Below are 24159 nucleotides of genomic sequence, written 5' to 3'. Positions count from 1 at the left end.
CATCTACTGGTTTTTCTGTAATGAAACCATTTGCTATTGGTTACCCATAGTACAGAGGACTAAAAATTGCTGATGCTACAAGCAATGTGCTTTTAAACTTCCATCTCGGATCTCATTGAAACATATTTAAATTTGTGAAAGATGTCTGTTACAGCAAATGTGAAGTGTAGATCTTCACTTGACACAAGGAAGATAACTTCATTGTGAAGTTGGTCAAGCACTGGAACAGCTTACTCAGGAAGACTGTGCAGTCTGTTTTGGGGTGGCTTTTAAGACCTTGCTGGGTGAAGTCCTGAGTGACTGATCTGCATTCTGCTTTGTCAGACTTAATCCAAACAGTGTCAACATGACTCCCTGATACCTCTACCAACCTGAATTATTCTATAAGTCTCTTCAGTAACAGGATGTGAATGACTTCTTCAGGAAAAAAAAAAAAGCTGTCTTTGTTAATAACAAACCCTTTGTTAGTAACAAACCCATTTGAGTTGAAATGTGTGTTGTGTGATCTAAGAAGAGGGAGAATGATTTGAACACTTTTCTTCAGCTCTCTGTTCCACTGGAGGCTCAGGTGATAGCCAAGTCATTTAGCGTCTGAGAGTGAATCTTCTCAGAAGGGCATTAATTGACCTTCCTTCCCAAAACATGCCAAGGGCAATTTAAGAGTCGACAAGACTGTGGCATTTGTGTACTAAGGGTGAGATAATGTGTGTGATGCCCCAGTCTAATTTGGCATCATCAGTATATCTGTGGTTTTTCTGTTAGGTTCGCTCTCTGAAGAGACTATCTAATTAGTCAAATAATGGGTAGTGCTGCTCTTCTCTGCATTTCTTGGCTTAATTCTCTATAGCACTTAGATGTGCTGTAATACTGTAACATCTGCCTTTAGAAACAAAGACTAAGTCTTCATTCAGCATGTCCATTGAAGCTTTGAATTTCCTATTCAGGACTTAAAGATGAGACATATTTCTTTTTATAAAGGAATGGAAAGCAAGCTGTTCTTTATTTCTCACTCTTGGCAACTCTGAACTATTCCATGCCTGCCAAAAGACAAAAAAAACCCCGACACGTACTGGCTGCAGTTCAAGGTACAAAGAAACTGAAGTCAAGAGACCTGTCTTAGGTCTAATGTAATTGGTAGAGCATCTTACAGTTGGTTCTAAACTCTTGCCTAGTATGTTGTATTACATACTTGGGGATATTTTGGCCTTTGCATAACTTGAATTCAGGTAGAAAATTTAAAGCATGCAGGAAGGCTTATAATGACCAGCTCTGTTGGATGGTGTTGCCTTTAATGCACTTCTGCTCTTCAAAATGCAAGTCTAATCCACTGACTTTTAGAAGGAAAAGAAGTTTAATGAGAAAATCTAGTTAAAAATGATCAGGCACCCATCTTAAGCTTCTCCCAAAGTTTTCCTTAGCTAAGGTTAGAGTCTCTTGGCCATATAAAAGGCAGTACCTTCTCACCATTGTTCTTATGACAGCAGCAAACAGGCTGGTGGATCTAATCCAGGTTAGATTTAACCTGTGCCACTTTAACAATCTACTTAAACCTTTGACTGGTACAAGAGTGATACTCTTAGCTTTTAAAGTGTTTCTTGGGAACATGAAATATGGTCTATGACTCCACTCAGCAAGTGCATGTGTACTTGGTGACTTAAACACCCAAGTCTGGTAACAAATAAGAGTACAGTGATTGTATTAAAAGTGCATATTGATGGTTTTCTTAATTTTGTAGTTACACCTGATTATGCAATTCTGGAAACAAAGTAATGTAGTTAACTTCTCACTTTAATGTGAGGATAAATTTCCTAGGGCATATAAATTGAAGAGCTAGAGAAGTGAAAGTGTCTATAATCAACTAGTTCATGTCAGTCTAAAAGCCTGAGGCAGTGCGGATGGAGATGGGAATTCGTGAAGAGCAATGTTCTGTCAAGAGTTTGATTTATATTACCCTACACAATCTACTTATTTTGTGAAGATCAAATTAAGCTACACTTTAGTTATTAGCATCATTTGTGGTATTTTCTTGCTCTGCATTACTTGTTTTCTGATGTGTGTATTTTAACAAGTTACTATTGTTTATGTACTACAATAAAATAGCTAGATGCTGTTTTAGATTAGCCTAGTAGGTACTGGAGGCTAACTTATAACTGCAGGTATATTGCATATGTATGCGCTGCACATGAATACGTGTATGTTAAAAAGATATTGCAGGACGTGTTTTGTTTTTTATTTTTTTTTTTATAATCTGTTTTAGATCTTGTGCATTTAAATAGCACAAAGCTAACCTGATTTAAAGGTTTAATTTACTTCAGAAAAGAGGAATCTTAGAATTATATGTTGGGATTGGAAAGGACTTTAAGATCATCTAGTTCCAACCCCCCTGCTATTGGCAAGGACACCTTATACTAAACCATGCCACCCAAGGCTCTGCCCAACATGGCCTTGAACACTGCCTGGGATGGAGCAGTTCCAGTGCCTCACCATCCTCATGGTAAAGAACTTCCCCTGTTTTAAGTTTAAACCCATTACACCTCGTCCTAGCACTACAGTCCCTTATGAAGAGTCCCTCCCCAGCATCCTTATAGGCCCCTTCAGATACTGGAAGCTGCTCTGAGGTCTCCGCTCTGCTTCTCTTCTCCAGGCTGAACAGCCCCAGCTTTCTCAGCCCGTCCTCATACAGGAGGTGCTCCAGTCCCCTGATCATCCTCGTGGCCCTCCTCTGGACTTGTTCCAGCAGCTCCATATCCTTCTTATGTTGAGGACGCCAGAACAGCACTGCAAGTGGGGTCAGGTGAGAGCAGAGTAGAGGGGCAGGATCACCTCCTTTGATCTGCTGGTCATACTTCTTTTGATGCAGCCCAGGATATGGTTGGTTTTTGGGCTGCGAGTGCACACTGAAGCTGGCTCATGTTGTTTCTCATCAACCAACACCCCCAAGTCTTTCTTTGCAGGGCTAGTCTGAATCACTTCTCTGCCCAACCTGTAGCTGTGCCTGGGATTGCCCTGACCCAGGTGTAGGACCTTGCTGCAAAAGAAAGAAAATAGAGTATATTTTCCATTTATTGTCCAAACCTTTAGTCTTCAGAGTAGCGATACATAAGCTGTTCCCTGTGTGGCTTCTTGTCCTGGGTTTAGCAGTAGCAGTCACTTTTTCTCCTTCTTAGTAGCTTGTGCAGTGCTGTGTTTTGACTTTCAGCCTGGGAACAGAGCTGGTAACACCGATGTTTTTAGTTGTTGCTAAGTAATGTTTACTCTGACCAAGGACTTCCAGGTGAGACACTGGAATCGGTTGCCCAGGGAGGTTGTGAATGCTCCATCCCTGGCGGTGTTCAAGGCCAGGTTGGATGAAGCCTTGTGTGGGATGGTTTAGTGTGAGGTGTCCCTGTCCATGGCGGGGGGGTTGGAACTAGATGATCTTGAGGTCCTTTCCAACCCTAACTATTCTATGATTCTATGACTTTGTGAGTCTCATGCTCTGCCAGGGATGAGGGAAGGCTGGGAGGAAGCAGAGACAGGACACCTGACCCAAGCTAGCCAAAGAGATATTCCATACCACAGCACGTCATGCCCAGGGAGGTAACTGGGAGTTACCCGAAAGGGCATGGGCTCTCTTCTGGTGGTCGGACTCATTTCGGCGGGTGGTATTATATTTTCTTCCCTTGTTATTTCCTCTTATAATTATTATCGTTGGTGGTAGCAGTAGTGATTTGTGTTATATCTTAGTTACTGGGCTGTTCTTATCTCAACCCAAGGGAGTTACATTCTCTCGATTCTCCTCCCCATCCCTCCGGGAGCGGGGAGGGGGTGGGGGTAAGGAAAGAAAGAGGGAGAAAGGTGGGGGGGAGTGAGTGAACGAGCTGTGTGGCTGGGTTTAAACCACGACACTTCTGCATAACATTAAAATGAGTGTTGTTCAAAATTGGAAAGAAAGGAAAACTTTACTGATTCCTCCACTTGAAGTGAGAATTTCCCATCGCTCTATATTGGCTGGTTTCTGTGCAACAGCACTGAGTCACCAGTTGCGTGCTACATGATTTCACTTCCACTATGGTGGTGTTCCTTCAGGAGGAAGCCATGATAAAGCCCATGGATGCATTTATAACACCAGTGTAGACAGTTCTCTTTAAATATTTGCTGTGTGGCAAGCACTTCCTTATGTTTTCTATCTTATGAGACAAAGTGTGGACAAGTTAGCCCTTTGTTTGCTTAAAGTCAGAAGTGTTTGTAAAACAACCTGAGAAAAATCATGTAATAGTTTTGTAGTAAAGTATTGAGAACTTATTGGTGTATGTGTTTAATCTGAAGTGTGCTTTCATATATTTGCTAAATGTGGCTTGTTTCTACCACACTGACAGGCTTGTTCTCTTCTCTAGTGTTGTGTGCTTTTCTGTGGACAAACCTGAAAAGAGCCGTGATGCTCCTTTGAACTTGCCCCTGGGGTGTCTGCTACTAAAAGTGCAGTGATAGCAAGGGGAAGGATAAGAGAAAACCTACTTCCTGTCTTCACTCTTTTCTCTTCCATCCTTATAGTGCCAAGTGTGGCAGGATCAGATTCAACCTCAGGCTGTCATACCTCTGCTTCCCTCTTTGTATATGTGGACAAGTTGAAAAGCTTTATATAAACTTCTCATTCTGTAGATACAGCAGTGTGTGCCTCATGAGCGTTAGTGGTGTGGGGTTTTAAGGTTTTGTTTTTTTTTTTTTTTTCTTGAGAAACATCTCTCAAAAGAGTGTATTTGAAGAGAGGATTATTTTTGCTTGTGGCTGACAACTGCACTTTTCTTTCTGGCAGTCCAGCTTCACTTAGGTTGTCCAAACTGTTCTCTCACTTAAGAGCAGAAGTTGTTAGTGCTCTCAGAATCATTTAAAAAGTACAAGAACAAAATTGTCTGTTTCCTAGGAGTATCCGCTAACCTGTTGCATAACAATTTGACAGGTTTGGCTTTCTTTGTTTGGTTTCCATATTTGGTCAATAATACTTTCAGAAAGCCAAGATGTTTTAACAAGCCTATTTTATCCATCTTTCCTTCCTGGGCCATAATAGTATTTCTTTTGGGGGATATGATATCATTTGCAAATGGGGTATATTACTAGGCCTGAAAATAATAATTGTGTGCAGAGTACTTCATCTGTAGTTTAGCTGTCAGTATAGGGTTGTGCTTTTTTTTTTTTTCCTGTGTGGTTTTAGGGGTTTTTTTGTTTTGGGTTTTTTTTTTTTTTTGTTGGTTGGTTGCTTCTTTTGTTTGTGGTTTGTTTTGGGTTTTTTTGTGGGTTTTGGGGTGGGTTTTTTTTTTTTTTTTCAGTTAAACTGCAACAAGCTTGGAAACAGAATTTTAAAGTATTGCTCTCTGTCTTTCAGACACATGTCAAATTCCAGGAACAAGGTCTGCTAACTTCACTTGCAGTGCCAGTGCAATGTCTTCACTTTCCAACTATCTGTATGTCTTTATCTTGGGACAGCTGATGCTGGGAGTTGGAGGAACACCACTATATACTTTGGGGACAGCTTTTATTGATGATAGTGTCGCAAAACACAAGTCTTCCCTTTATATAGGTAACTTTTAAAACTACTTATAACACATTGTCTGGATCGGTCATAGACTGCAATGCCTTTGAAATGTTTTTATGAATTTCTCTAATTAAATCTGACTTGTCGTTGTTTACTTAGGTGCATAAAGTGTTTCTATATCAGCTACTGTGCGTGTTTGGTTGTAGTCGGGTGTTAAGTGTCAAGTCTTGTCAATAGTTGTTCTGTGGAGTGTGGTGATGCTATTTATTGCCTCTCTTGCTATTTTTTTCATGTCAGTAACTTAAGGTGATTAAGTGGTTAATATAGCCTTCCTGTCAAGAGCAGAATGAGCTGTAGAGAAAGTTTGCTTTTAGTGTCAGTCTTTGAAAACTCCTGTGTATCAGGCTAGTAGCCAGGCCTTACTGTATTCTGTATCAGATTTATTTATTTACCTTCTAACAGTAATCTGTGCCTTCAGTGGAGGCGCACTCCTGTGCATCATGTGATCAACGCAGTTCTCTAGCCACATACAAATCTGGTACTTCAGGAGGAAATAGTGGAAATATCTTTCCTTAACTGACAGTAAATGGATTGTTTAGAAACATGGAGAATATGTCTTACTGCAGAGCTGTTTGAAAACAAAGGAATAGTGTTTCTTAGTAGGGTTTTTGAGTTTTTCCTAATCAGCATTCTTTTGGTTATGTGCATTTTTACTGCCACGTTCATTGTAGTATAAGTGTGTTTTCTGTGGGTCTGAAGATGTTTACTGTTATCCCCATTTTGGGTATGAGCTGGTAAAAGTATGTTAGCTATACTGGTAACTGCAGGAGGAATTAAAAGCATCTTAGATTCCTGGACTGTTTTCCAGACTAAATCAATATTTCTAGGGGACAAAATTGAAATCATCATCTATTTGCATGCAGCTCTTGCTTAATTATTCTAGACAAGCCACTTCATTTGAAGCCAACAAATAGAATAGTTGCACATGTTAAATCTTAAATAACTAAGACAACTTTTATTTTTCGTGTTTCTTTATATTGAGAGAGAAGATTACACTTTCATTTGTTTCCTCTGAGGCCAGTGAAGTAAATAGAGCAGACTTACAGATATCTGCATGATGAGGGGGATCATTAAGTAGCCTGAAAACAACTAGGAGAATGCTGTCACTGTTCAGAATTAAAAATAACAGACCAATACAATAAATTCATGCTTGCGCAATCTTCAGACAACTGCTGAGTTCAGAAGAACTCCATATATATATATATATATATATATATATATATATATGGAGCCAAAATTCAAGTGGGTGGACAGGCAGCTACAGTAGTCCTTAATTCTTTTTCTTGCTTCTATGCAATGTATTGAAGATTTAAAATACATTGTTTTGCTTTGCCTAATGTGAGAAGGATTGTGCAAGGCAGCAAAAAGAAGCAAACTAAAACTTTCTTTTAGTGTCTGCAAATAGCTCCTAGCATCTTAAAATGTAAGCTTGCATCTTCTAGGCTGGTAGTTTGTTTCTCTTCTGAAGCTGGGTGCATTTTCATGAGTGTTCTCCTCTTGCTGAACTGAGGTGTCTGCATCTAAAGCCAATAAAAAGTTAAGCGGTTCAAAATGGTAATTTAAACTGAATGGTCTGTAGGAGGAAATAGTCACCTTCCTAGCTAGGTTTGATATTCTGTAGATTGAATGTGGACTTCCATTGGAAAGATCCTTTCAGCATGTCATTATTTCCAAAATATAGGAAAACCTGGGACATGTCAGCTGAATGTTTATTTTACTTACTGATACTTAAGTCCCCTTCTGTGCCCCTTCCTCCTCTTGCACTCCTTCCCCATCCCCAATCCTCTTGCTGTGTAAAGACATGAAGTAATACTAAATAGTGAGGAAGCAACTTTGGAAACAACTGAGAAATTCAGGTTCTACAACCTGAAGAGTTGCATTAAGCTGAACCTCTGAGTTGCAGCTTTTAATGAGAGCTTCAGATTTTCTTGTTAAGAGACAAGTACAGATTTTGTCTTCTACATGCTGTAGTTGAAGTATGACAGTAAAAATCCAGATCGAGTTACAAAAACCATTTGTTCCAAAGCTGATTCAGGGTGTTTTAAAACAAAGCTTTAAAAATGTGAACTTGAACTTTTAAGTGGTGAACTTGATGTATTTTGTCTTCTAGGAATTGGTTATGCCATGTCACTGCTGGGTCCTGCTGTTGGCTACGTCTTAGGAGGACAACTACTTGCTATTTACATTGATATCGAGATCCCAGAAAGGCAGGATACAACTTAGTCTTTTGCTTTCTGTTCTCTTTCCCTATTCATTCTTATTAAAATCTTCATCTTCATGTAAGGAGGAAAAAGTGGTTTTGTTTGGAAAATACTACATTTTCAAGAGCTTCTTTAACTTGGTAACAAGGTGCATTCACAAGGGCTTCTAGCAAATGAGTTACTTCCCACAGTGAGCAGTCACTCCATTGTGTGTGAAAGTTTGTCTGTAGTGCAAATACTTTGTTATAGCTTTTTGAGATGCTAGTTGTTTTAAAGCTGATAAATGAAAAATACTTTACCTTTTGCAAAGTTGCTAATTTAAGTCTAGATTGCAACTACTGACTTACTGTGCAGAAAGTTTCCCTGAGGTGGGATATGGGGAGTAGGATACTGCTACTTACCTTCTGGGGAAAAGCTTGCTAGAAAACTTACCAGTTGAGTAGTCAAAAAGTGACAGAAACTGTATTACTATCCAGCAACTTCATTTGTATTTTTATTTCCTCTCTTTTGGGGACTTCAGAGCAATACAGTGATACTCTGAACTTCTGTATTGTCTTTCATTTAACTCATTGACTTTGTTTCTTTCTAAAAACAGTTGTCTCAGTATCTTCATGCTGCAGAATCTTGAAATCAGGGTGAAATAGTGACTTCCAAATCAGAATGAATTTGACTGAATTGAAAGCTGTATTTAGTAGAATGCAGTATTATACTAGAGCTGGTGATTGTGCTTTAAGCAAGCCAACAACAAATGTATGTAGAAAACAAAAACATTACAAAATTAAAATGTCTTCTGGTAAATTAGTGTTTAAAACAAAGAAAAGGTCTAGCTCACTAACATCTGAAATTGCTGATTTAAATTCACAAATTGTAAACCTACCTTTTGCGAATTATTTTTCCAGTACAAAGATGGATCCAGATGACCCACGTTGGCTTGGAGCTTGGTGGATAGGATTTCTAGTATGCTTTGTTGCAATTTGGCCTCTTATAATACCTTTTTCATGCTTTCCAAAATACTTACCAGGTAAACATTTTAAAATAATGGGCTACATTGGAAGAGATATTTTTTACTTCTGGGTTACACGCTGCTGTGCTGAGTGACTGCTCTTTGTTTCTGTTTATCAGTTAACTGTTTTTTGGCTAAAACCTGTGATAAATACCTTGTTTCCAATATGCGGCCTTTAGAACAAACAAATTAGGGCTTTGTGTATGTAATGATGTATGGCAGCACTGCAAACCAGTAGAGCATGGAAAGTGGTGGTCACAATTTGGAAGGTGCTTGCAGCTGAGCACCCAGGACTGTATTTGAAGATACTGTGTTACCCATCAAGAAACATGAAGAAATTTCATTGACTTAATATGCATGCATTATTGTCTTTGACTCTGTTGCCTTATTGTTTTGGGTGGAATAATAAGACATGAATCAAAGTATCCCAGAGCAGTCTTCTAAAAAAATAAGTTTAATACAATTTCTGTTCAGGTAGTTATTATCTAAGAGTCCCTTGGAAGAGCATCTAAAGGAATGTATTGTGCTTGCTTGGAAAGAGAAATGATGGGGGAGAAGAAAAAATGGAGTAGAGGCCTAGGGAGAATGTGAGGACAACTGAAAAAAATAAAATTGAATGAGTTTCAGGACAGTTTGAAATTCTTAGGATATTTCTAATAATATCTTCTTACAGCCAAGGCTTTCTAATATAAGCATAATGCTTTCAGCCAAATTCTTCTTTCTGCAGCAGTACATTGTTATTTTTATGGATCTGTACCAGTAAAATAGTCAAGAATGCCTAAAATATCTGAGCTAGTTTTGTGAAGGAAAGTAAACACTTTGTTTTTTCTGACTTCAAGCCCAAGAGGACGGGTTGTCAATAAATATGTCCATTTGTAGGAACAGCAAAAATACAGTCTGAAAAGATCTCTGAAACACACGATGATGGAAGTGAGCTGCTTGTTGAGACCCAGAATATTGGAAAAAGCTTTAAAGACTTTCCTGTGGCTCTCCTGGTAAGGGAATTGTGATTTTACTAAAACTGATATGTTCTGAGAAATGATTTTTTTTTTTTTTTTTGTTTTCAGGTAAAACATAAATGTTGAGAAAGGTAATTGCTTTTTTATTGTGTTGTGATAGGTAAGTCTCCAGTGCTGCTGATAATTTGATGCATATTCATTTTGTTGATGCTTAGGACTGTTAAAGTAAGAAAAGCATATTAGTGAAGTTCCAAATGAAAGTATCTGCTTTAAAATGTAGTGACTTCTAGTTTACGTGGTACTACAATGAAATAACTTTGAGTGTAATACTAATTTCCCCCCATAGATACTGGTGAAGAATCCAGTACTTATGAGTCTAATAGCAGCCAGTACTTCAGAAGCTTTAGTTGCCACAGGCTTTGCCACATTTCTACCAAAGTTGATAGAAAATCAGTTCGGGAAAACATCAAGTTTTTCAGCAACTCTTGCAGGTAATGTGGCTTTTCATTTTTACATGTTCAATTCATTTGTGCTGAGCACCTCATTAACATTATAGTTTATATAAGCATCTTGTGTTTGTCATGATATTGGGAATAGACTTACATGAAATGCAGTTTTCATAGCAGAAATTACATTTTTATATTTTCTTGCCTGTCCTGTGAGATTAATTCACCAAGGGTACAGATCTAATCGTTGTCTGATAGTAACCATAATTTATTCCTTCTTGTTAAAAAAACACTTATTTTTGCTGATTAAAAATCAGCTGAAGGAACATTAAGCCTTAGTCCCTGCTGCTTATGAAAGGCAGCTGGAAAAAAAGCAGTGCTTACCACAGGTAAGCCAGGGCTTGAATTGGCTTTTCCATTCTTCAGTTCTACCATGTTACAGTGAGATAGCTTACCATAAAATGGCTAATCACGTTATATTACAAAGTTACTGTGCAGCTACTTCTATGGTTGCCTTATTGTCGCTTACTCCCATTATACAGTATGCAGACCTAAGAGGTAGAACAGAGGAAGATTATGAAAAGATGAATATTGGAAAAACAAATGAAAAAATCCAATGGAAGAGGTGCACTAGGTAGAGTCACATCATTCTGACACAATTACTTCTGAAGAACAGCATCCAGATCAAGGCAGATAGGCCAACAGATGCTTACAGTGTGCAGACTTAATATATCTGGAATATGTCTTGCTAAATTACTTCAGCTGTATAGTGCTGCAATATAAGCATATGCTAGTTGAAGTGTTCTAAGAGAAATATCTTTGGGAGACACTTTATGAATTACTTATTTCCCTGGATAATACCAGATAGTACTTTCCCTATTCAGACATTATAGCTTCAAAATTGAGTATTTGCAAGTTTTGCATAGAAACTCATTGGATTACATGCTCAATTGTTAAATCAGCAGCGAAGTGGAAAACAGGATATTCCTTTGTCTATAGATCTATACACTATTGCCTATAGAATTTCTGAGTGGAAAATATTGATGGCATTAACCAAATGTACCGCTTTAAATGCCGACACTAGGCATACAGGTACACTAGCTGTACCTGAAGTAATGTTGAGCTAGCTAGTCTCAGTGTTACCAATGACTATGTTAACTACTTAAAGAAGCTTTGACTCTGTGTATGTGGCCTGTGCAGTTCTGCCACTGTACTTGAACTGCCTTTAAAAATAGCTGTCTCAGGTCAGTGCATGTTAAACTGAGTTCTGGGTGGTAGATTAGCCATAAAAGTGCTCAGATACGTATCTGGACTCCTAATAGTAAAAGAGGATTAATCATGGGTTATATGGACAGTGAAAAAGACCCACTGTTCTAGACTTTCTAATCTATTTTTTTCTAATCTTTATGTAGATGCCTTATTGTATCTTGTGCTGTCTCTTGTATAGTGGTGATTGTTTTTTTATTAAAAAGTTCAAAATGTGAATTTATAACAAAGATCATGAATGTGAAGGATGGACTGAAGCAATGAAAGAGCATTACCTGTTTTTATTAAGTGGCTCAGAGATTCCTGCCCAGTATGTAGTACACTTTAAGTAATTGAGTTTTGCTATGTTGAACTTGGGTTTTAGACAACTGTAAATCAATTATGCTATCAAGTTGAACTTCCAGAAAGTCTAAAAATAATGTGAAAGCAGAATAAATTGCACATGCTAACAGATTCTAGTAAGGTGGTTTGAAAATGACATCACATGGGCTGCATCTTAAGATACAGGTAACTTCTGTGATTTTTTTTTTTTTTTCCTTAGGATAAAATTGCATTTTAAATTGCTTCACTAATTATATCTTTCATTTTTATGTAATTGCTGGTGTCTTGTTTTCCTCTAGGGCTTGTATTAATTCCAGCAGCAGCACTAGGCCAAGTCGTAAGTGGCATCTTGGTTTCCAAGTGCAAAATGGATTGCAAAAGCATAATCAAGTTCATGATAGCCACTTGTTCAGTGGCCCTACTATTAAACACAGTGTTTTTATTTGCTAAATGTGGGAATGAACCTTTCGCGGGTGTCTCTGAAACATATAATGGGTAAATATATTTTAATGAACTCTTGGGTTTGGTGATAAAGTTCAAAATAAGTAAGCTACTTCACAGAATGCAAAACATTTAAAAATATCATTTATTGCCTTTATGTATGAAATGGAAGTGCTTTATGGAACTCTAAAACCTTGTTCATGGAATCTTTATGTAATAGGTTATTAGAAAATGTAATAATACATTGCCTGCAAAATGTGCTGAGCAGGCTGGTCCTGCTTGACAAAAATCCCAGCTTTTGTAACTGTTTTAGGTGTAGCCATGGTATTGACTAAAGCTAATTTTCTAGCTCTGCAGAAGTAGCGTGTCTTTTTGTCAAGAGCTGGTTAATAAAACCAGATACAATCTTGGCAGTTTTTGAGTCTGCTTGTCAACATTTTTGTGAGAGCCCTGAGGTGAACTGCAACTTACACTGATTGCAATTTTTTCCCTAGAAAAACTAAGACATTATTGTAGCATCAGATTCTAGCATATCTAGCCTCCATTTACAGGGAAAGGTTTATTTTTTTTTTCCTTGTAAAATGGCTGATGGAAATTTAATGCCCGAGAAAGCATAGCTCAGTTGACCAACTTGAAGAATAAAATTGGTGGAGTAATACGGCTAGCTGAAACATAATTAAACATACTTTTGTCTAACATGTATAGGAAGACTTCTCCAAAAAATATGTGCTTGCCCTTAAACAACAAAATTCTCATTCCTTATAAGAATGTAGTGTATTGCACATCTTTAGATATTTGTAGTAATTGTAATAAAAATTCTAGGATTAATGTTCTTCCTGTTTCTATAAACAAAGCTTACTCTAGAAACCAGTACAGCAGTGGGGAAAGAGTCAAAAAAAAAAAAAAAAGGCAAAAATGAAGCAAGTTTAAAAAATGAACATCTGCTGTGATAAGCATTCTTTAGAGAATGGATTTCTAGGTCTGCTTGTTTTACAATTTCAACATTGAATGTATGTGATTACATCACCATCATAGGCACTATGTTTCATAAAATGTCTAATCTTGCCTTATTAAGGCATTAATTATAAGATTATGATTTCTCAATTCCCATAGTTTTAAATAGCACACACTTCCATAGTGTGAGCAGTGTTTAAAAGCAGGGGAAGGTAGATAGCTGTGCCAAAACCGTGCTCTCAAGTGGTCAGTTACTCTGTCATGAATTGACAGAGCCAGAGGCAACTCCAGCTGTTTGAAGGTCTGCCAAAGAGCCAGATGCTGCTGCGCAAAATAACTCCAGTAGACTGGTAGCTAGGGACTAGCTGCCATTTGAAAAAAAATCGTAAGTACGAGCAGCCTGAGTTACTGTGTAACTTACCAATATTCTTTTGTTTTCCCCAAATCCCCCATTTTAGCAAAGGGTTAGGCAGCACTATCTTGTACAAAAACTGAATCTGTAAGCTATGCTTCAATGCATAAAAAGGCATTTGCATCCTAGAATGGGGAGGAGTGTTTCTGCACTTTACTGACACAGTAGCATGAAGTATGCAATGAAAATACGGAAGATGGGTTGAGGGGGGAAGTTAATTTTGTAGCCTCTAATGCGTATAAGTAATAATTCTAGGAAAAATGGTAAACATCTAAAAAACAGACATACATAGTTTCTTTACTTGGCATTGTCATGCTTTTTGACTGACAATATAAACATACAAAAAATAGAAGAATGCAGGAAAGTCACATCTTACTGAGGCAACTAAGTGCACAAAAATCACACAATGTGAAGTCTACTAATTTTCCTAGATCCTTTAAGGGTATCATTGACATAAACATAACTGACATATTACAAAAATTTCCCCAGAATAGTGACATGAATGACTAATCAGATATTTTTCAGGTGTTTCATTTAGGTAAATGTAAAACCAGTAAAACAGGTAACCTTAGGTTAAAAGTTCAGAAATTCAGAGTGCTTAGAGACAGTTGTCACAGAAGACAGTTAGTTTTCCAGAGTCTCTAAGAGAGTAGAAATTTAATGCCACGATACCTTAACTGTTCATTTGTACTTACTTCTTCTTAAAGCAAAGTTAACACTCATTCTGGTTCATCTTTCATCTTTACAGCTTGATGTATCAATTGATAGGAAATTCAAAGGTCAGGGTTGACATTTGATGCTTAAAACATAGATCTGGTGTGAATAAATGCTAGCTGTAAGATTACTGTGGACACTTCAGAACTGTGATAACTAGGATGAAGACACTGGTTGTGGAAAGCTTATAGTTACAAATTGAGCAAAAGAATCTGTATTCAGCAACTGAATACTGAGGAAGTTCCATAGAAAATAGTATGTGATGCTATCTAGATTCCTATACCAGGTGCTGTGATAATGAGCAGCTGACAAAAGGTACAGCTGAATTGATTTTCTTCCTCAGTTAAATACAGTTGACTTGTGTTTAATAGTTTTGTGTAACTTCAGCAGTTATGTAGGTTAGCTGTTGCTGAAGACCTGTCATATGCATTATATATATGTGTACATGACATGTGGAGTTTACTAGTCCTGAAATAACTCTGCTCAGTATCCAGTATAAGCTATGGCTCAGTTTTATGTAATTCAGTGTTATATGTTGGACTGTAGTTTTTTGGGTATACAACCTGCACCAAAATAGTGGCACTAATGTAGTGCCAGTTCTGTAACTGCTTTCCATGAAGCAACAAGCAGCTAAAATATGTACTAGAAGCTTTAACAAATTTATAAGCTTGTGGAAGAGTAGGCAAATGCCTGATTCCTGCTTATGTTATTGAAAAAATTCTTCTGAAATAATAAATTATGAGAGTGTTCTGAGATATGATTTGGAAATGGATGCACATTAATTTTTGTGGAGATTTAAAAATCCTTAATGGCTATCATTCTCTTTCTTTTGAAAAATAGCTTGGAGCTGGGAAGTGGGGAAGCCTTTTGTAAATTTAGTGCTAGAACCACACGAGTACAGGGTCACTTTTGAGTCCATATTTTAGTGAACAGAGTATGTTGTTTGTAGTAACTGCTTATTACTAGGTAAGGCTATAAACAGAACTAATGTGGATTACTTTGCCTATTAAAACCTTCAGGTTGTTTTTTTTTTTTTGTTTTGTTTTTGTCTAATTCTTCTGCCCAGTATTTCCTTGAAAACTTGAAGAAACAGAAATGCAATGACTACTTCTGTAGTTCCATGCATTTCAGCAGGTCTCTGGTGCTCCTTTTTTTGCTTTGCTGTGAAAGAATACCCAACCTATAGAGCTTTTGAAGTCCACTTAATGACTTATATGCTGGGCTTCTTTAGAAAAGAAATGTTAAAACAAGTTCCATGTCAGAAGAGCCTACACTAAATTGTGTTTCTTGTGTATGTTAATATCTTCCTCTAACTATGCATAACTAAGTATTTTTAGTCCCTCTTTGTAGGTCAGGGAACAGAGATGTTGTCTGCCCATGTGAAGAGAACAAATATTGCTACTGAATTGATTACATACTTCTAGGCTTGACATGCCTCATAGGTTAATGAATCTCTGTGCAGACAAATCTGTGATTAGTGAATTTATGGTTCACTGTAGTAGTGCTTTAAGCCAAAGCAAACTAACTTTGATTCTTCTATCTGTGAAGAATGAGCTCATGTAACTCAATAGGATTCAGCTGTACCACAACCAAAGTATATTGGTAGTTATGATGTCCCTAATATTTCATGTGCAGTTTGAATTCTAGGTAAGTGATCACCTTAATTATAAATTATTTCTCCACGTAGTATTTGTGCCCATTTTAAATTCTCTTGAAGAATTCTGTCTTTTAGGTAGTCAGTTTGGAACTTTCAGTTGACAGTACAAAATTTAAATTACTGACAGCGTTAGTATCCTGGTATCAGCTGACGGAACTCTTAACCTGTGAAACTTCTTTACTTAGTAATGCACTTTCAGAAAATCAAGGGGTGTAATCTGTTTTCTTCAGTGAAAACTTAAGAAGGTCCCACACCATAAACTAATATTTTATTTAGCCCCACGTATAATAAAGTGGGGCTACTTCAAATGGAACCATACTACAGCCTATACTGGAAGTAAATGCCTAAATTGAGAGTAGTTATAATAAGCAAGAGCTAAATCAAACTGTTCATTAGTTATTCCTGAAACAGTGAGAACATCTTTGAGGTCCTTGTGGGTGTGATAAGACTTTGTATGTCTTACCACTCTGCATTTAGCATGTGCCGCCATCTTGATGCCTTAACAACCTAGATGTTTGTGTAACAGCGTTAAAAATAATAAAATGCAGTGGATTTGCAAGTGGACTTTAATCCAAAGCATGGGAAAAAACTTTGGAATGTGGTCAGCAGAACAAATAATACCAAATACAGCTTTTAGTTTTGATTTTTTTTTCTTAAAAATGTAAATTGAACAAATTCAAATTAATGAGTGTGGGAGAGGGAGGAGATGATACAAGAATCCTGTTGAGACAGTTTTGTCATCTGTTTTGTGGAATGGAAATTGGAGGAATAATCTATGGAAGGAATAATAGTACAAAAATAACTTGGTATAGAGTAAATGGGAAGAGTTGTAAGTACTAAGAACGTGGCTTATTTTTAAACAAAAAAGTGCATAAACCACTTGAATATTTTGGGATTTATTATCCTGTAAATACTGCATTATTTATATGTCTTCTGGTTTTAAGTTACTTTATTAAAAGCCTATTAACTTTTACCTTTCAGAACAGGCATGCTACGTAACTTAACAGCGCCATGCAATGCTAACTGTGGATGTTCACGGTCTATGTACTACCCAGTTTGTGGCAGAGATGAAGTACAGTACTTTTCTCCTTGTTTCGCAGGATGCGCATCACTTGTTATTAACAAGATGAAAAAGGTACTTTATACTATGAAGATAGCTAACATGGTCTGTTCTGGTTACCTGCAAAATTCATTCTGTATTGAAAATATTCTTCCCTTAGTATAACAGCAAATAATGGTATTTATGAATCAGTTATAGTTACTACAAGAAAAAATGGGTGTGGATTGGAAACACATATTTAAGTAGGATGGATGCTGGTATGTGTTGTTGTCCAATACTCTGACCAGGTGCTTTTAGATATTTCACTTGTGGGGGTATAATGTATAATATCAAATTTATTTGTGACAGATGATATTACATGGGATTTATGATTTAGCAGTGTGATAAAAATATGCTGAAAACACAGTACAAGTTACATTTAGCAAAACATAGCAATTTCAGTATGAAGTTCAGTCACAATACCAATGTGCTTCTTGTTACTGGTCTCTGTTACATATTCCTGTCCCTATGCTGAGCCTTCCCCATCACTGAGAGTGCATACCTGGACTGAAACTAGGTCAAGTCCGTTCAAAGCTCTCTTCAAAATTATTTTGCTGGTTGCTTGATTTTTATAATTTATGTTGGGCTGAGCTCCTTTCCTCCCCTTGTGCTGGTCTGACTGACTCAGGGAGATTTTCACAATGTATTAATGAACTCGAAGAGAAACTTTTGCACCACTAGTTGATCTGGTCAACCGACATAGCTGTTTCTTTTCTGTATAGTTTTCTGTATAGGTTTTTTTTGTAATAGATGTGGTCATTCATATTTTTGTATAATATTATGTACTACATATCATCATGCCACTAACTCTAAAATCTTCAGTTTTAAGGTTTTGTTTTGTTTGTACTGTGTGAGTTTTTATTTTAATGCTTATACCTAAAAACTTGCTCCACACAAAATGGAGACTATAGTGGTCTTTAGATCCCAAACCCAAAAATACATTTTGCTCAGGTGAGCTGGATCAGTCAAGCTCTGCTGAACCAGTTTTAAAAATGAGGGTTACAGTGTCATATAATCATAAGGAAATTGACTGTTTCTCCTGTGGTAAAGTCAGGAGTTATTCCTTGTATCCAGTGTGATGCTAAGCCAATTAACATCTGCCATATTAGTACTACTTAATGTCATTCTTGACCTAATCTTTCTTTTATAAATTATTTGTAGATGTACCACAACTGTTCTTGTATTGGGAAACCGGAAGGACAAGCTGGTTTAGAAGACCTTTTCTATGAAGCTGTCTCTGGGAAATGTCCAACACAATGCAAACTTTTACCTTTATTCTTGACCTTCTTCTTTTTCACTGTTGTTTTTACATTTATGGCTGTTACTCCAACAACTGTGGCCATTCTCAGGTACACTTTTTGAAGCTGAGAAATGGGTAGATTTCTTGTGAAAGCTCAGATCAGTGAAATATTCTAATTTGTTTTGCTTTGGAATGTGGACTTAAACCAATGTGCAAGGGTCTTCTTGTTTTACTACTTTGTGTAGTAAGCAAGCAGGTCTTGAAGCAGAGGACAGTCATGCCATTGTTCACTAGTTCTGTAATTACATTTGGTTAGTAGATTTAACATTTCTACATCTTTCCTACTTGTGGTAAAAACACACTTTCATGGGAGCAGTCCTCTGTTTTAGTCAAAGCAAGAAAGAATAAATGTACTACACACTTGGATAAAGAAAGTATGAAAGTGGCCTGTGAAATCCTGTGTGCCAGGATTTCAAATTCTACCAGGAAAAAAAAAAAACCAACAAAAAACAAAAAAGCAGTCAGTCTTGTACTCACAATCTCTGATTCCTGTCTCAGTTCCGAGTTCTGACTTGCAAAACTGAAGTTTGTTGAGAACTGTAGACTACCTTTCATATGATATTGATGTTATATGTATGGTAATTATAATATAAAATGACAGCATGTATATGGCTGTTAACCAGTGGTTTGACTCTTTCAGATTAGTGAAATTCATATGCAAGAAAGCTAAATTTTTTATTATTTTTTTTAATACATGGACCTTGTTCTGAAGTAAATCTCTTTATGTTGAAATCTGACTTGCACCTCTAATACTTCAAGAGAGAATAAGTTCATGATGCTTAGGAGTACATGCAGTATACATGTGATGCTTTGGGAGGGTATGATTAGATTCTCTTTTTACAGCTTGGTAGGTAGGGAGCTTGGTGGGGTGGGGGGAATGATACACTGTAACAGTGATTTGTAGAAGCCTTTGGTTCAGGGTTGGTGTAAATCTAGAATTAACAGTTTGGAATTAACTGTTGTGTTAGCGTTAAGTCAGAATGATGTGAAGTGTTGCATCATCTTCAGATCTGAGCTGACATAGTTTTATAGTCATAGTTTTATTGAGATAGTTCTGAGCACTTGGAATTTTTAATCTTTGTATACTTCAGCTGAAATAGTGAAACAGTTTTTATGGAAGACTGTACAGCAGTTTAAATGTGCAAACCCTAATTTAAATACCTAAATCTTGGAATAAATTACTACACTATGTACTGATAATTTTTCAGCAGGCCTATTTTGTGTAGCTTCAAGTTTAAACCCATGTGTTTGTGAAAGCTTTTTTGTATTTTGTAGTTATTTAGCAGTTATTTAATACTTAAAGTATTTTGAAGTTATTTGCTTACTTGTTCTGCATACTGGTTTTCTAAAACTCTGCAACTAACATGTTAAGGGTGTATTAAGACAAAGCATATTCACTGAGGGACAAGGCAGAAAAACAGAACAGTTGAAAGTTTACTAAGTCTTAAACTGCAAATCTTATTTACAGGTGTGTGCCAGATAAACAGCGCTCATTTGCTCTTGGAGTGCAGTTAGTGTTTCTACGACTGCTGGGTATGACTCCCTTGTTTAAAATACTTGCCTCTGAATAATTTGTTTGCTTGATGTTTTTCTAGACTTAAAAATAATGCACTAACAAGCTTTCAGAGGAGCTTCAAGCAGCCTGTTGGCTTACAGAATACACGTGTTGTAAGGCAGATGCCTTGTAACAAATTCCTTTTAAATAGGGCATGTGTGCTCATTTTAGCCTTCCTTGTTCTTATCAGCACGAACAAAATAAAAGTAATTACCATTCTTTAAGCAAAAGGCACCTGCTGTCTCTTCCCTGAGAAGAAAACCTATTCTGAAAGTTAAAACATAAGAAATCAGCAATGTAATAGAAAACAGCTTTTTGGAGTTAATATTTCAAGTTCCAGAAGTTAAAAGAAAGTGATACAGTCTCACACAATCATATCCTTATTGGACGTGGCAATGTATTTTGAAGTGCAAAGGTAGTCTTCCCTCTTCTCCCTTCTCTTTAAATTCCTTTGACTAATTTTAGTCTTTATTGAATTTGTAGACTTTTGTACATAAATAATTACTAAGCTTATATGTGGAAAATCTGCTACTTAAATTCTAAATCTAAGTGTCTCCAAAATCTCAGTAAGACCGGTGAATTGCCTTAAATAAAACACTAGGTTAAATGCAGGTATTCTCTGAACCATTCATTTGAATTTTTTCTCTCTAAACTCTTGTTTTAGTCTTTACCATAGCATATGTAATTCAAGACTGGCTTAAGGCTCAGTTACCGGTTAGGCTTTTATATTTATGTTATGTTTGGTACTGCAGCCATTCCCTGTCATTTGAGATCAGATATCATAGAATCCAGGAATGGTTTGGGTTGGAAGAGACTTTAAAGCTCATCTAGTTCCAACCACCTGCCATGAGCAGGGACACCAGCCACTAGACCAGGTTGCTTCAAGCCCCATCCAACCTGGCTTATGAGTTCTGCTTTCCTGTACTTACTGGAATTCCAATTGCTCTAAGTCATTCTACTAATAAAACACAAGAGTAAATATCATCACAGGTGGTAATTAGCAGGGAGGTATTGTTAAGTGTTTTGTGAGGTCTTCTCTGATTCATTCTACTCAGTTATCTGTGGCAGAATCTCAACTCTTGACTTCAGTGTGGAGCAGATGATAGAAGAACTTCTGCACTACCTATATTAACTCTTGCTGAAGAAGGTGGCGACAGCATTGATACCAGCAAGATATTTATGCTGTACATTTTAGGAATCACACAGGGGTCCTAGACAGAATAGCCGTGTTGAGGACATAGCTGCTGAGTAGCTCAGGAACAGTTCAGGCCTTGAATAGTTTAGGTAGACATGTATTGGTAAGCCTGGAGTGTTTATGATAAAATTGGCTGGATGCAAAACACTTGTGCTTTACAAAGCACTGTGTAACAAAAATCACACAAGTCTTAACATATTCTATGAGAATCATTTTAAACGCTACTCATTTTATGTTAGTTTTTCCCTGGAAGCTTGGCTGCATCTAAGGAGTGCGAAAAAAAAAATGTATAATTGAACATATCAATGTAATAATATATTTGTTTTCTGCATTTGGAATGGGTTAGTGATGATCTGAGTGAAGGGACTTTTTTCCTTCAGTCAAAATCCTTCTTCCTATTAGCTGTTTTCCCCCTATTTCAATCACACTTTTTTTTTTTCCCAATGAAAATGAAGGAAGCTGAGAAGGTTAAGTCTTTTGAACAAATCTCTTGCTTGATAAAGTGAGACCTGTATAAAGAATTAATTAACCTGCACCCTACCTGGTGAAAATCATGGAAGAGGCACACTTGCTATGTAATATGAGCCCTGTGATTTTAATTAAAATGTTTACTGTGTGGCTCTCCCATTTTATCCTCCCACCATGTCTGGGCATTTCACTGTACTCATTAAGACCAGGTAAGATTATTCTGAGTAACTGAAAGTCCTTACATGTTGCTGTGTTTTTTAGGTACTATTCCTGGACCAATTTTGTTTGGTGTTGCTATAGACAACAGTTGTACTCTGTGGGATATTAATGACTGTAATACTAAAGGAGCCTGTTGGGTTTATGACAATGAAAGAATGGCTTATCTGCTGATGTGCATAAGTAAGTGGCTTCTTCATATAAAGTACATGTACAGTGTAATAGATATACTGATGTGGACTGCTACATAGGTATTACTTTAAAATGGAACCTTAAATTTATTTTTAGCAGCAGTGTTTTTTAACAATGTTAATTTTTCATAAGTAATTAAACACAAAACAATAATGGGAAGAAACACGTTAAATGGCTGTTAGAAATTACCTAGGAAAGTATTTCTAATAACAGTAATACAGAATAGTTTTGTTCTCTGGTTTTTCTTCATTGTCACACTTTACTGAATTTTAAGAGATTGGCACACATTTCAGTCTTACCTGCCTCAGTTTGTTGGCATGTTAAGGTCTGAGGAGCATTCTTCTTTGTCATATTTCAGTTTTTTTCACCTAAATTAATCTCAAGGTTTTGAAAATATCTCTAAAGACTAGTCAGAAATTTTCCCAATTTTATAACAATCTGTTCCCTTAAAGTATGTGAGATACATAATGTCTGGAGGAGGGGAGGCAGCCTAAGCTTGCATCTGTGATAACTGCTGTTGTGCTGTCTTCTAGCAACTGTAATACAGCGCATAAATGGAACTGCTGACACCTAATCCTGAAAGTGAAACTACAGGAGTCACAAATTGAGATTTCAGTATCTCTCAGGCATATTTGTAATAAAATACAATGCCTTTTCTTTTTCCCCCCTCTCTTTGTCCCACACCAAGTTGCACAAACACCACTGTACCACTGAGTAGTAAATGGAGCAACCTTTTAGGGTAGCTGAGGAGAATACTTAACAGGTATGTATGTGGGGAGTTTCAGTTTGTGGCTAAGAGAATATTGGTACAATGAAATACCATATGGGAACAAGAAATAAGGCAGACTTGCACTTCAGGCTAGAATGGTGTGAATAAATACAGAACTGAAGTAATGGCAATAGCTGCTACAAGCAGGAACTGTCAGGCAGGTGGGTGGTCTGAAGTTGGATGACTGCCTTTACTTGCCCTTTGCAGTTCATGTAAAATATGCTGAAATTCACAGAATCTATTTTGAAGTCTTAGTGTAATTCACCATGTGAAACTTCAGAAGCAGCTGAAATACTGTTTTCTGCTATTGAAGGTGACTGCAACAAGGATTCTTGTGTTCTTTGCATTCAGGTGCTTTTTGCAAAATCATCACGATCTTCTTCACAGTCATGGCAGTATGTTTGTATAAGCCTCCCGCAGCCAGTGCAGTCCTCTCACGAAAGGATTCAGAAATAGTATCAGCCATACACACATAAGTCAGGAGCTAATGGGACCTTTCAAAAGCAGCCAATAAGAACAACACTTGTACCAACGTTTGTGTACCTAAATAAAACTTAGTTTGCCTAAATAAAAAGATCCTTTTTGATTCTTGATCAACTAAAACTTATTTGTGAATGTGCATAGTGTTCTCTGACTTGTTAAGCACACTTTTTAGAATTCCATTGTATACATCCAAAAAAGTGACACTTAAATTTGCAGTCGGATTTTTAGATGTTTATTTGAAACAAGCTGGAATACTTGATTGAAAAAAAAGAGGAAAAATAGTAATGGGAGAAAGCAAATAACTTGATATATTAAAGGGAAATATGAATGTTTAAAATAGATTTATTTTAATGTGCACATAATCTGGGCTAGTGCCTTAGTTGGGGATTTTGACTGTAGGTGCACTTGGGGATGTGCAAGTATGGCCATGTTTTGAAGATACTTTTACATGTTATCTTCATGCCATAAGTTCACTTTCTAGTATTGTAGAAAAATGTGAATAGTTGTTACAGGATAGCTGGGTTTGCAACAGCAACATATTTGTTCATTTAAGTGCCTGAGTTTTTGTCTGTTATATATACAGAAAATTGCTGTCCAGCTGCTGTCTCTTAAGCACTGTTAACATTTTTCTATAAAATAAAGCTTATTCTTGTACTGCTTCTGTGTGTGCTCTGTTGTTTTGAAGTAACTGAGTTCTAGGATTCTCAACTCCAAGAAACGCAATGCTGAAAGATACCAAAGAATACATATGTGTCCTGAATTCAGCTGTAGCAGCCATTTTTCTCCTTTTTAGAAGCTGGTGCAGTGCTGTGGTTTTGATTTTTCAGCCTGGGAACAATGCTGATAACACCGATGTTTTTAGTTGTTGCTCAGTAATGTTTACTTCGATGAAGGACTTTTTCAGTCTTGTGCTCTGCCAGTGAGGAGGGACAGGGA

At 36.9% G+C, this 24159-nt stretch overlaps 1 protein-coding gene across 5 annotated transcripts in view; it reads left to right on the top strand.

Annotated features, from left to right (window-relative positions):
- The window catches only part of LOC136005007 (solute carrier organic anion transporter family member 4C1-like), a 31444-nt gene extending 7562 nt beyond the window's left edge, over positions 1-23882 (top strand). For 3 of the 5 annotated variants that reach the window (XM_065662092.1, XM_065662089.1, XM_065662091.1), the window contains 11 exons: positions 5363-5557; positions 7683-7779; positions 8673-8794; positions 9656-9771; positions 10082-10226; positions 12068-12263; positions 16928-17081; positions 18207-18394; positions 19814-19878; positions 21825-21962; positions 23054-23882. In XM_065662092.1, coding sequence (XP_065518164.1) covers positions 5363-5557; positions 7683-7779; positions 8673-8794; positions 9656-9771; positions 10082-10226; positions 12068-12263; positions 16928-17081; positions 18207-18394; positions 19814-19878; positions 21825-21962; positions 23054-23196 — 1559 coding nt within the window. In that variant the 3' untranslated portion in view covers positions 23197-23882. The remainder of the gene's footprint in view (positions 1-5362; positions 5558-7682; positions 7780-8672; positions 8795-9655; positions 9772-10081; positions 10227-12067; positions 12264-16927; positions 17082-18206; positions 18395-19813; positions 19879-21824; positions 21963-23053) is intronic. The other 2 variants (XM_065662090.1, XM_065662093.1) reach the window with 2 other exon arrangements.
- The last annotated feature ends 277 nt before the right edge of the window (positions 23883-24159 follow it).

This window comes from Lathamus discolor, chromosome Z (genome assembly GCF_037157495.1).
Source record: "Lathamus discolor isolate bLatDis1 chromosome Z, bLatDis1.hap1, whole genome shotgun sequence".
NCBI lineage: Eukaryota > Metazoa > Chordata > Aves > Psittaciformes > Psittacidae > Lathamus > Lathamus discolor.
Note: the sequence above shows the minus strand (reverse complement) of the source record. Positions and strands in the feature narration are given on the sequence as shown.